The sequence below is a fragment of the Callospermophilus lateralis genome, chromosome 7 (assembly GCF_048772815.1).
Source record: "Callospermophilus lateralis isolate mCalLat2 chromosome 7, mCalLat2.hap1, whole genome shotgun sequence".
NCBI lineage: Eukaryota > Metazoa > Chordata > Mammalia > Rodentia > Sciuridae > Callospermophilus > Callospermophilus lateralis.
In genome coordinates this window covers 107,519,291-107,533,724 of record NC_135311.1, presented here as the reverse complement: position 1 = coordinate 107,533,724, position 14,434 = coordinate 107,519,291, and the positions used below count along the sequence as shown (strand labels likewise).

At 34.4% G+C, this 14,434-nt stretch overlaps 1 protein-coding gene across 1 annotated transcript in view; it reads left to right on the top strand.

The window, feature by feature from the left end:
- Positions 1 to 14,405, top strand: part of LOC143404476 (selection and upkeep of intraepithelial T-cells protein 9-like) — a 61,677-nt gene extending 47,272 nt beyond the window's left edge. Inside the window, exon 6 of the mRNA XM_077110076.1 lies at positions 14,256 to 14,405. Within this exon, the coding sequence (XP_076966191.1) occupies positions 14,256 to 14,405 (150 nt within the window). The remainder of the gene's footprint in view (positions 1 to 14,255) is intronic.
- Positions 14,406 to 14,434: the final 29 nt, after the last annotated feature.

The window sequence follows — 14,434 nt, the reverse complement described above, 5'->3', positions numbered from 1 at the left end:
ATCAAGATTCAGTAAATGGTTTTGAATAAATACTCTTCAGTTTGTAAGAGAGCTATTTATTAAAAATCAACAAAAAATTAAGCAGAGACTACAATTTGCTTCTCATATCTTTGTTTAAAATATTAAATTGTTTTTCAATTCAGTCAAATATCAAGCAACACTTTCTTCCCTTTATTTACTTCCTCAGACATAATTATCTGAATCTTGGTGTGTATGGTTTTGCAGTTTGTATGTACGTGTGTGTGCATTTATAAGTATGTACTCCATATTCCATTTTTTGATTATTTCAAATTTATGTTACTATTATTGAGCTTTAATTTTTCCTTTTAACACATACTTGTGTTTACTAACATTGTCTGCTTGTCTGCTTAAAATATATTTATGGCAATGTAAGAAAACTTATTGTATTCATTTATTAAATATTATTTGCATCTTTAGAAGTAATTATTCTCTTTTTCTTTCTCTTACCCTCCTATCTTTTACAATTTCATTCAGAGCTGCAATAAATACATAGTCAAAAAGTGGGATGGACTGGGTGCAGTGATACATGCCTGTAATCCCAGCTACTGGGGAGATTGAGGCAGGAGGATGGCAAATTTGAGGCCAGAATGGGCAATTTACTGAGATGCTTTCTCAAAATAAAAATAAGGGACATGGATTGTAGCTCAGTGATAGAGTGCCCCTAGGTTAAATGCCCACTACTACCAAAAAGAAAAAACAGGTAGATTATAAAAATTCAATTTGTTCTTATTAAATATTGACATTTTCTCTCCAAGTTGCTTGTACTAATTTATTTTCACATCTGGAATGTATGCATTTCTGCAAATAATCATCATTTTTATATGTTGAAATTTGTATTCTTCTTTTCTAGCGATTTTAAGTATATCATTGCTTTAAATTTTTTTGAAAAATTGATCTTTTTAGTTATACGTGACAGTATATTTTGACATATTTATACAAACATGGAATACATCTTATTTTAGTTAGGATCACAATATCATGGAGATTCACTGGGGGATATATATATATATATACACACACACACACACACACATACATACATACACACACACACACACATACATACACACACACACACACACACACATAGGGAAGTTATGTCAGATTAATTCCACTGTCTTTCTTATTCCTTTCCCCACTCCCTTCCCTTTATTCCTTTTTTTCTTATCCACTGAAGTTCTATTCTTCTCTTCTACCCCCTTGTTATATGTTAGCACAACACATATTAGAACATTCAACCTTTGTTTTTTCTGGATTATTTCACTTAGCACGAGAGTCTCTGGATCCATTCATTTACTAGCAAATGCCACAATGCCATTCTTTTTTAATGGCTGAATAATATTTCATGAAGTATGTATACCACATTTTCTTTATCCATTCATCTGTTGAAGAACATCTCCATTGGTTCCATAGCTTACTATGGTGAATTGAGCTCCTATAATATTGATGTGGCTGTGTCACTGTAGTATCCTGATTTTAAGTCCTTTGGATATATACTGAGGAGTAGTATAACCTGGTGAAACAGTAGTTCCATTCCTAGATATTAAAGAAATCTCCATACTGCTTTCCAGAGTGGTTGCACCAAATTGCAGCCCCAACAGCAATGTATGAGTGTACCCTTTTACCCACATCCTTGACAACCTTTTTTATTCCTTGTATTCTTAATAATTGCCATTCTGGCTGGAGTGAGATAGAATCTCAGTATAGTTTTAATTTGCATTTTTCTAACTGCTAGAGATGTTGAACACTTTTTTCATATATTTGTTCGCCATTCATACTTCTTCTTCTGTGAAATGCCCTTACATTTCCTTTGCCCATTTATTGGTTGGGTTATTTATTTATTTATTTATTTATGTTAAGTTGTTTTGAGTTCTTTATATATCCAGGAGATTAATGCTCTGAGATGCAGTGGCAAAGATTTTCTTCCATTCCGTAGGCTCTCTCTTTCTGCTCTTGATTCTTTCCTTTGCTGTGAAGAAGACTTTTAGTTGGATACCATCCCATCTACTGATACTTGATTTTACTTCTTGTGCTTTAGGAATCTTGTTGAGGAAGTAAGTTCCTAAGCCGACATGATGGAGTGTTGGGCCTAGTTTTTCTTTTAGTAAGTGCAGGGCTCTGGTCTAATTCCCAGGTCTTTGATCCACTTTGAGTTTTGAGGAAGGTGAGAGATAGGTGTTAAATTTTGTTGTGCTATGGACTTTCAGTTTTCCCAGCACCATTTGTTGAAGAGGCTTTTCTCCAATGTATGTCTATGGTGCTTTTGTCTAGCATGAGATAACTGTATTTATGTGGGTTTGTTTCTGTGTCTTCACTTCTTTTCCTTTGGTCTGCATGTCTGTTTTTGTGCTCACAACATGCTGTTTTTGGTATTACAGCTCTTTTGTAAAGTTTAATGTCTGGTATTGTGATGCCTCCTGCTTCCCTTTTCTCACTAAGGATTGCTTTGGCTTTTCTGGGCTCCTATTTTCCAAATAAATTTCAGGATTGCCTTTTCTAAGAAGAAAGGCATTGGAGTTTTGATGAGATGTATTTAATCTGTATAGTATTTTTGATAGTATGGTTATTTTGACAATATTAATTCTGCCTATCCAAGAACATGGGAGGTTTTTCCATCTCCTAAGATCTTTTTTAGCTTCTTTATTTATTGTTCTCTAGTTTTCATTGTAGAGGTCTTTCATCTCTTGTTAGATTGAGACTCAATTTTTTTTGAGGCTATTGTGAATGAAATAGTTTTTCTAATTTCTCTTTCAGCTGATTCATCATTGGTGTGTAGGAACACAGCTGATTTATGGTTGTTAATTTTATATCTTGCTGATTCACTTATGAGTTATAATAGTTTAATGGTGTAATTTTTTGATTTTTCTAAATATATGATTGTGTCATTAGCAAACAGATAGCTTGAGCTCTTCTTTCCCTATTTATATCCCTTTAATTTCTTTCTCCTGTGTAATTGTTTTGGCTAGAGTTTCAAGGGTTATGTTGAATAGAAGTTGTGAAAGAGGGCATGCCTGTCTTGTTCCAGTTTTTAGAGGGAATTCTTTAAATTTTCTTCATTTAGAATGATGTTGGCATTAGGTTTCACACATATAGCTTTTACAATGTTGAGGTATGCTCCTACTTTATCTAGTTTTTCTAGTGTTTTGAACCTGAAGGGGTACTATATTTTGCAAAATGTTTTTTTCTGCATCTATTGATAATCATGAGATTCTTAAATCTATTGATGTAATGAATTACATTTATTGATTTATGTACATTGAACCAACCATGCATCCCTGGAATGATGCAATCATTCAGTCATGGTGCACTATCTTTTTAATATGTTTTTGTTATCATAGATTGTTTTAACCAATAGTTACCCTAAGGTGCTAGGAAACTATGACTTAATTCCTACACTCCATATCTTGGTGTCCCTTATTTAAAATTTTTCCATCTCTGCTCCCTCTTCCCAGTCTTTAATGACCACTATTCCATTCTGTTCTACAAGATGGACTTAGTTTCCACAATTGAGTGAGAACATGTAGTATTTGTCTTTTTATGTCTAGATTAAGAATGGTTTTCTTTAATACCAATACACATTTATTTTTACTTTCAGAGAATTGGTTACATTTTGGCATGTAGATTATTGGTTTTATTGTTGCCATACTCCTCACTCATCTTACTATATTTCCACAGTATTTGAATTATAGTAATTTATACAAGAGCTATCAATTAAATCTGAATCCCCAAATGTATTTTTACCTTCACATTGTAATTTGGATACGTTGTCATTTTCACAGTCATAATTATTTTCTTCTGAGGGGTTAACATCTTGTTTTGCTATAGTCTCTTTATCCACAGTTCCAGTTGGGATGTTTAATGTTTGTTTGGTTCCTTCACTTTGCATGTGATCTGTTAAAGAAATTAAATTTACTCAAGATAGTAAATTCACATCTTACTAATGGCAAATATTTGAGATGAGAACATGTTTTGAAAACATTGACTTTTTCTGAAATTCCAGAAATATTTGTAAAAGCTCTAAGAAAGAACTTTTATTTAGAAATAGATTAACTTGAATTTCTTAGCTGAAAATATCTGTTAGAAGGAAACCTGCAAGGAATAAATGTGTCCTAGAGCAGAGCCTGACTTAATTTGCATATTACTTCCTCATACTGAAGTTATTGCACACACTGTTGAAATTTTAGCCAAAAGATATTCTGCGTGTCTGCCTCTTTTTGTCTCTTCCTCTGTCTCTAAGTCCTCATAACTCAGTTAACAATAAATTTCTGTATGTTGTGTTTTATTTAGGTTTTATTGTGTTTATTTGCAAAATAAAATTGGTTCTTATATTGTAAGACATTTCAGAAGTTAACTAGGGTCTTTGCATTTAAAAAAAATTTTTCTAGATATCCTTTGCATCTTTTTGACTATGAAACTCAGAAAAACTGTAAAAAATGAGATATATGGAATTGAAGTAATCAATTTTCTCATCCAGTTAGAGGGTATAGAGAATAAGTAAAGAGAATGCAATGACTAAAAACTAAACCAAAACAAACAAAAAACTTCGAAAAATTAAAACTGATACAATTACTTCAGTTTTCTGTTTATTTATTTAAAATTTTTGCAGCTAAGGGCTTTTCAATTTGCAGTCAATTTTGATCATTTTCAACTTTGATTATACTATCATGAAGTTCTTGCTATGAAGCTCTATATTATTACCAATGTGAGACCCATTAGTAGAGCCTAAATGGTGAGAAATACAAGGATTTGGTCTTCTGAGTTCATTGCCTTATATAATCTCTAGTTTAGATGTATTATTTTAACCTTTTTCCCCACAGAATTCTGGGAAAAAAGGGAAAATTTTGAAAACCATTTAAATGGCTAAATCAACTCTATATTGTTCCTAGTGGGATACAGAAAAGCAGCATCGATAAATGGCCTTGCAGCTTCATGTTAAGAGGATTTGTTTCAGTTCCTCTGGTCTCCTGCATTGTGACAGACAGTAAAACTTCTCTTTGAGACTGCTATCCCCATCTAGTTAGTAGCTAAATGTGACTTGAGCTGAAAAACATGTGTTGTAGGCTCCACACTACTTCCGTTTGTCTTCAACCCATTCCTCTGAATGCAAATGATAATGATTAGGTTGTTTATCTTGGTGGCAAAAACTTATATAAGGAGTACAAATTTGTATTTTGCAAATACACACTTATACCTGCACTTGTTTCATCTCAATGTGTGTGTGTGTGTGTGTGTGTGTACGTTTGTGTGTATGTGTGTGTGGTGTGTGTGTGTAGGGGGGTGTTTTGCAAAGTTGATAGTGTAATGAGGGGTCTGATCCCTGACCAAAATCCTATGTGATCCTGTGTGTCCTACCATAGGAAATTACAAAGGCTTTGCCTAGTAGCACTCATGGGAAAAAGCTGTTAGCCCTACCCAGACTTGTCACACAGCCAGTGCCTTAATGTTTCTGGAGTGAGTGACTTGAGGAAGGAGTTTATAGTCAAGGAATCAGTTCTCTACCCTCGGGCAGTCATACTCATTGGTACAAGTAGTCCAGGAACCTCTTTTTAGAGGCTACTTTATTGGGGTCCTCAGTTATGATAATTTTCAATCATCTCTGCTGAGACCTTGTATTTTGTAGAACATCTTCGCTAAAACCTTCTTCTTCATTCTGACTCAATAGATTTCTATTCTTAGCCCTTACTTGTATACCCCTGTCCCTTCTCCTAATCCATAAAATGGCTAAAGCCCTCTGTGGTGAGACTTTGCCTCAACTGTGCTACATGCCATCTGACCCTCACTCATATATTGTTCTATGAAGGAAACTCAACAGCGGCATGTTAGTCAACATTTCATCCCTGTGATCAAAATACCTGACAAGAACAGCTTAAAGGAAGAAGAGATTATTTGGGGCTCATGGTTTCAGACATTCAATCTATGGTCAGCCAACTCCACTGCTGTACGTCCAAAGTGAGGCAGAACATCATGGTACAAAGGTGTGGCAGAGGAAAGCTTCTCAGCTTATGGTGGGGGTGGGGGTAGGGCTGGGGGAAGAAGCGAGGGACAAGATATAGTCCTCAAGGGGACATTCCCAGTAACCTACCTCCTCCAGCCATGTTCACCTGCCTACAGTTAGCATCCAGTAGTCCAAATTATACATCTATCAAGTGGATTAATGCACTGATGAGGTCAGATCCTTAATAATTGCCCCAAAGCCCCACCTCTGAACCTTGCTGTATTTGAAACCATGCTCCCCAAACATGAGCTTTTGGGGGACATTCCAGATCCGAACCATAATGAGTGAAAAGACAGTACAACATTTCTTCTTGGCTTCTTTCTTATAATGCTGCAAGAAATGAATAAAGTCTTTACTGGGATTGTCATTAAGCTTGCATTAGTTGCCTAACTCAACACTTGGCTGCTCTCAGCAGGTGGTTTAGAGAAATCCAAGAGTTATGGATGCAAAGTTGAAAACACAGAAGACCAGTGTGTGTGTGTGTGTGTGTGTGTGTGTGTATGTGTGTGTGTGTGTGTGTGTGTTCGTTCTAGGTTATGGGCCTTTACTTAAACAAACATATTTTCCCTCTATTGTGAATGATAACTCACCACAGATTTATATTTTGTTTGAGAGGAAAAGCTGAGTGTAACAAAGACATATACTCTGATATATGCCATGTAAACCTTTTTTTAATAAAACTCTTAAAAATTCTAGGATTTCTGTAGAACACAGGAATCAAGTATTAAAATTTCCCTTCCTGTATTACTAGTTCTATCTTTCCTTCCATTTTCATAAGGAAAATTTATTTGTGCAATAGAGCCATTTTTTTGAGTTATGGAATGTTTCAAAGATATGTGCCCTTTATGAATATAGGTTCAGACATGTTTTGACTTACCCCTGTTGACCTTACATGTTTCTGAAAGAGAAAACTCTGATATTAAAAATTCAATTCTAACTTTGATATCAAATGAGAAGAAATCATATAAGTATTTCAAAGATCTCAGTATACAGAAATTTCAGAAACTGTCTGAATGCTGGGCCTTCCACATTTACCTGGGAGAGTTGCCATAATTGTGTAATCAGAGTTGAGACTGCCAATGGATTTTGAGACACTGGTAGAAGACTGGTAGAAACCTCCACCTCCCCCGGACCCAGGAATCTCAAGAAGGCTACAGTCTGCAAGCTCTTACACAGGACAGAAGTTTTCATTCCTTTCTTCAGTTATTAAGACACAAAGACCAGAGAGTCCATACTTCTGGACATCTAACCATCAGTTGGAGGAACCATGCTTTATGAATTTCCCATTCTATTCACCTTTCATTCTGAAGCTTATAAGGGAAATGATCATGGTGATGAAGACCATCAGCACAGACAGGATCATGTTCATATCTTCAATCCAGACAGCATTCAGTTCAAATAGTGGGTCTGAAGTAGGGACTGGGGAGAGATGTAAGAATAAGGAAAGATGTAGCTTTGTAAGGAGTGCTGGATTAAAGATGTAGGGTAAATTTACTTTTTAAGTTACTATTATTCTATACTTCCGAAATTTATGAGAGTCAGGGATAAGGAGGTTGGGCTATATGAATGATCCTGGAGATGAGCATGTTAGGGCTAAAGCTGGAAGAGGTTAAAACCTTTTCTACTCAAGGAAAGATGGGCACATTATGCCTTTATCTGCTTTAGTGCTGAGACCCCTAGAAATTTGGAACCTAATAGGGATATTGTGAAATAAAATACTTTTAGATGAAGAAAATCTCTGAAATGGAAGAAATCTTACAATTCCTCAAAGTCATACTCTTCTGGAGCAGAAATTTTCCTCAAAGTATCTTTTCTAGGTGATTCTAGAATGAAAAAAATCCACAGCTAGTAATGTAGATAACAGTGTTTTGTGATGGCAGCACCATCACTAACAATAAGTGACTTGTTTCATTACTGTATATCTATGCCTATTAGAAATTACTTCCCTGCATCAACTATAGCTATTATAAGACTTAGTAGTATGAGAATTCTTAAGAAAAATAGATTAATAATATGATCCAAAATATCCATTTCTGTGTATAAACCCAAAGATATTGAAAACAAGATCTAGAAGAGATATTTGTATGCTCATGTTCATAGTTGCATTTGGTGTTAAGAGCTAAAACATGAAGCAACCCAAGCATCCATCAGAGGATGAATTAACAAACTGTCTTACATCAATACAAAGGAGTATTTCTCAACCTTAAAAATGAAAGAAATTCTACAGTATTTTGCATCAGGAATACTGGGAACATTATGTTAAGTGAAATGTGCCCATCACAAAATGACAAATACTATATGATTCCACATATGTGAGATACTTAGAATAATCAAAACAATGAAGAGAGAAAATAGAGTGTTGGTTGTTAGGAGATAGAGGTGAAGGTAATGAATTATGTTTGATGTATACAGAATTTAAGTTTGGGAAGATAAAAAGTTGTTTTAGGAATGGGTGATGGTTTCACAAAAATATGAATGTACTCGATGTCACTGAATGGCAGAGTAAAAATCATTAAAATGATAGATTATGTTATGTACATTTTATCACAATAAAAATAAAATTTTCTACTTTTCAAGAGACATTTTTATGAAAATGAAAAGGTAAGCCAGAGTGGGAGGAAGATTTTTAAAATATATAAGGACAAAATAATTTGAATCTGGGATATATTATCTCTCATTTTCACAGAACATCTATGCCTAAGCATCTATACCTTTTTATATCATTTGCATTGCTTTTCATAGAGTAAATAGTGTTAGGTAGCAGCTATGCATCACCCAGCCCTATGGCTGGTGGCTGTGCATGTGTTCTTGGAGCAGCCTGAACATTTCCAATAGGAGCCAGGGTGGGCAAAAATAATTCTGCACTCTAAATATAAGGGAGCTATTTTCTGATCATTGTTTGCTGCTTCTGATTACCAAAGACAGATGGGTGACCATCATTTTTGCAACTCTCCCTTTTATTGCATGCACTTCTTTCTCCAGCTGAGGTGACATTAAAGGGACTTGCTTATTTCCTTTTATTTTCTCCTTCTTTTCCATTAATCATAGCTTTAATTCAACCCTTATCAAAATTTAGTGACATTTGTTGCAGAAATAGAAAAGTCCATCCTAAAACTCAAATGGAATCTCAAGGAACTCCAAATAGCCATGTAATAACAATAAAAAAAAATACAAAGCAGGAGGACACACTCAGCTTAACTTCAAAACCCACTACAAGACTCCAGTACTTAAAACAGTGTGGAAATGGCATAAAGACATGTCCATAGAACAATAGAATAAAATGGAGGCAAATCCTCTCAAATATAAAAAATGATTTTAGACAAGAGCGCCAATACCATTCAATTGGGAAAGGACACTCTTTTCAATAAGTGGTGCTGCGAATACTGACTATCCTCATGAAGAGAATGAAGTTGGGTCTTTACCAAACACCTCTAAATGAATTAAAATCATAAGTGTAAAATCTGATATTGTACAACTCTTAGAGGGAAACAGGGCAAAAGCCCTGATATTGAATTTGGCAATAGATTCTTGGATATGAAAACAAAGGAACAAAAAATAAAAGAATAGACAAACTGGACACATGAAAAATTTAAAAAATTGCTCATTAAAAGGCACCATCAATAGAATGGAAAAGAAACCTAAGGAATGAGAGCAAACATTTGTAAACATTATATTTGATGAAAATTAATATCCAGAGTAAATAGAGAAGTCTTGAAACTCAACAACAAAAAACAACCAATATTATTCAAAATTGGACAAATGACTTGAATAAATATATCTTCATCTCACAAAAACAAAAGGAAAACCAATAGAATAGAGGAAGGGATAAAGAGGGATGGAGAAGGGGTAGGCATGTGGAAGTACTGGGGAGTGAAATCCACCAGGCTATGCTATGTCTACGTGTGACTACCACATGGATCATAACACACACATGCACACACACACACACACACACACACACACACACGTATTCATTAATATACACAAATAGCACTAGTTAAAATAACAATAACAACAATAGTAGAAAGACCAGTATAGTAGAGGAAACATGCCACAGCCCGGCTGCAGCAAAATAACCGGCGGGTGACGAGGAATTTGTGTAGATTGATACCACTTGTAGATTGATACAGCAGGAGTGGGAGCCGTTTATTGTAGGAAAGGAGGGGTATTTATATATTCCACACAGCTTATCTAATTAACATAAACTAGATACAGCAGTCAACCAATAAGGAATCTCCACACTTAATGGCTCGCTGGCGTTACTTCACAAACCACTCCCTCTGGCAAAATGCCAGGCGCCATCCAGACTTGTTTACACTCTAACAGAAACAGTTCAGGGGAGGGATGAGGGGAGGGAAGGGAAGGGAAATTCCTAGGCAATGATCAGATTATGTTTTGTGCATATATGATTATGACATAATGAATCCCATCATTATGTCTAACTATAGTGCACCAATGAAAATTCTCTAAAAAAGATAAACTAATGGTTAATAAACACACGAGAAGATGATCAACAGCATAAATCATTAAGAAAATAAAAATCAAAACTAGAATGAGCCAGGCACAGTGGTGCAAGCCTGTAATCCCAGCAGCTCAGTAGGCTCAGGAGGAACACAAGTTCAAAGCCAGCCTCAGAAACTTAGGGAGGCCCTAAGCAATTTAGCAAGACCATGTCTCTAAATTAAAAAAAAATAAATAAGAAGGCCTGGAATGTGGGTCAGTGGTTAACTTCTGGGTTCAACTCCTGGTACAAAAAAAAAAAAAAGAAGAAAGAAAAGGAAAAGTGTTGGTGATAAAACAAACAAAAAACAGAAAAAGATTTTTTGTGCATTATCTGTGAGAAGAGAAAATGACACAGATGATATGAAAATAGTATCAAGATATTTCATTTCTATATATGTACCTAAAAGAATCAGAAGCATGTTCTTGAGGTATTTTATGCCTATGTTCACAGTGACAGTATGCACAATAATATGCTAGTGTAAGTATACATTTAGACTCTTTAGCCTTGTGTTTCATCAATAGTAATATATTTCTATAAAACAATGAAAAATATAAAAAGGAAGAGATGCTTAACAGTAGCTGACTTGTGAAAAATGAAGTAATATATTCTATATTATAGCCATTTTTAAGTATATGTATTTTACAAATCTTTTCTGCATTTTAGATCTTGCTTTTTCATTTTCAAAACAATGTCTCCTGAAAAGCAGGAAAATTCATTTTTATTGTAGTAAAGTGTACATCACATAAATTTTACCATTGTAACCATTTTTAACTCCATATTTCAGTTAAATTAAGTGCATTTATATTGTTTTGCAGCCATTCATCTCCAGATTTTTTTTTTATCTTCCCCAACTGAAATTCGCATCCATCAAACCATGATTTCCCATCTCCCCTTTCAGTCCCTGGCAACCACACTCTATTTGTTGTCTATTTGGTTTTGATTACTCTATGTGCCTCAAACAAGTAAAAACATGGTATTTGCCTTTTTGTGACCAGTTTATTTCACTTAGCATAATGTCCTCGAGCTTCACTCATGTTGTAGGCTGAACATACTGAAACATATTGCAGCATCTTTACTTTTACCTTAGTTTGGCTTAAGGCCATTCATGTCTTGATTTCATGGGAGAAAATTAATTTAAAAAATCCTCTGAAGAATTCAGCCCTACTTCTGCATTGTGATTTTTGTCTGTAACTCTGACTTATTATAAAAAAATTTATCTCACTGATCATTGCCTTGAACATACAATTTCCATGAAGACTGCAAAGGTAATATGAAGAACATGTTTTAAGTGTTGGCTTCAACTATTCCACAATTTGCATAATTACCATTTTAATTTTACTCTCAAAGAAACAAAGAAGAGAAGGATCAATTTCAGATGTCCATGCTCACCCTGACATTAAGCAAAATTCTTATGTAGTAATGAATAATTTTGAGAAGAGGGTCCTTTGCAAAAATATCTGAAAAAAGTCTGACCTAAAGCTTAAGATATAGTGAAATATTACTTCCTTTAGTTGAAAAGTGTGGAAAGAATTAGAGTAACATTAGGCAAAATGATGATACCTTGAGTTTGTGCAAAAATAACACTATTTAATTGAAGAATTTTTTTCCCTAGGAGCAAAACCCTCAAAATTTGTGTTGTATCATTAAGTTTGTAAAATCAATGAGGTTGGAATTCAAACCCCGTGACATGTTGTTCAAGGATCTATGGTACCTATAATTAAAACAAGTATCACTCCTACTTGGTTAAGTGTCTTAACAGTGATTGGGCATTTAGGAAAGGAGATAATTACAAAAAGTTACCATACTCTTGGTCCCACATACCATTTTGATGCACACACAACAAATACTGAGTATGATGTTTACTATCACTGAAGAAATGACAAGAGCTGTGACCACTAAGAAAGGAGAATTTCTATTGCAGCATCTACCTGGAGAAAAAGAAATGTTAATAATCATTGGCTATTGGTGGGAAAGCACTTTGTATTTGGAAAATAAGAGCTATATTTTGATGTCATCTTCAGGTTTTCATTTAGAACAGAACTAAGGATTAAGATTGAAAATCAGAGAGTTGTTGATTAAAGGAACAAGAAGCAGAGCTGTTTTTAGGATGGGACAGGTTTGGGACTGAGGCTAACCAGGACTGAAGAAAAGCAACTCATCTTTACCTAGCTCATCAATCAATGGGCCTCATTAGAGAGAAAGAAATGGAGTTATCGTCATTATCATTTTATCATTCTTTCTGAAAGAGGCTGGGAGGAGAATAGCTCTGGAGACATCTGAACTGCCTAAGAGATCATAAGATATTTAGGTACAAGAATGCCATGAGTAAGAGGTTCTTCAGACAACATAATATTTGACATTTATTTAGCACATATAATGGTAGTATCATTCAGTTATCATTTCTTTCCATGAAATTACTTCATGGGTATGCCAATTCCTCAGCTGGAATGAAAGGAACAGTTTCACTTAGTGATTCAAATATAAGCTATAAGGGTCCATATAGTTTTTATTTAATCTTGTTTTCTACCATTAACAGCTCTATGATTTCAATTGCAATACCTTAAAATGTCTAATTTTCATCAATGGTGATAGCAAAAATATTTAGCTCAAAATTAATTATAGAGGTTAAATACCTTAATAATTGTAAAGTGCTTGGAATATGATTTCTCAGTAGTAAAAACTCAATAAACTGTGTTTTATGGTAATAGAATTAATTCTGCTGCCTTGAAAATGCTGAATTCCAATTGATTAAAAAACACTTTGTAGATAAAGATAAATAAAATGTGAAAAGCTCAAATTATGCCAGTAGGAAACAGTCAAATAACTGCAGGAAATCTGCTTGGTAAAGGTCAATTTAGAAAGATCTTTGACTACAATTTCTTAAGAGCTGTCTGGAACAACACATGTGGCCTTAAAAGCCTCAATAAAATGCAAGATATACAGACACAGATGTCATAAAAGGAAGTGCATTAAAAAGTGTAATGAAGCAGAGAAATAATAAAAACCACATTCTAGAAACTTGAATACTGTCAATAAACAGAGAAGCTAAAAGAGTTTTCTGCAACAGCAATGGAAGGAGTTAAAATTTTGAGTTTGTGGCTTTCTTGTGGATTCTCCCCAATCCCCATAGATACAGTTGTAGAAAATGTTACCTATTTGAATCATATAAAATCATTCACTCCAGAGAGCAGATAAAAATGTAAAGAGAAAATCCAGGAAGTTGGGAGAAGTGCAGAGGAACTGAACCTAAACATTTAAATAAGTAAACTTATTTAAATGAATACATAAATGAATGAAAAGAATTGGGAAGATAAAAACCCAAACCAAAAACCAGGCCATAAGGAGGAGTAACCAAAGGGACAACTCAGGTCCCCAACCTAGATATCTACTCAAAACAGAAACCCTAAAATAAAAAAGAAACACACACATAAAAGAGGAAAGAGAATCCACCTCAATTGATGCACAAGTCCAGAACCCCATAAAACATGAGAAAACAGGCAAACAATTCCACCATCAAAATTTACAGCCTCCCCACCCCCTAAAAAAATGGAAGTGGAGGAAATTCCAGAGATAGATTATAAAATCCTGATTATCAAAATGTTCAATGAGCTAAAAGAAGATTAACAAGATTGAAAAGAAATCAATCAGAACTCCTAGAACTGAAAGGCACAATGAATCAAATTAAAAATTCACTTGAAAGCATCACTAATAGATTAAATTATTTGAAAAACATAGCTTCAACAGTTGAAGAAAGAACCTGAAGACAGGATACATGAATCTGAGTACACAGAATACCATAAAGGAAAAATAATACAAGAACTTTGGAACAACATCAAGAGACAAAACCTGAGAATCATTGGGATAGAAAAGAACATAGAGATATAAGCTAAAGGCATTAAGAATATTTTTCAATT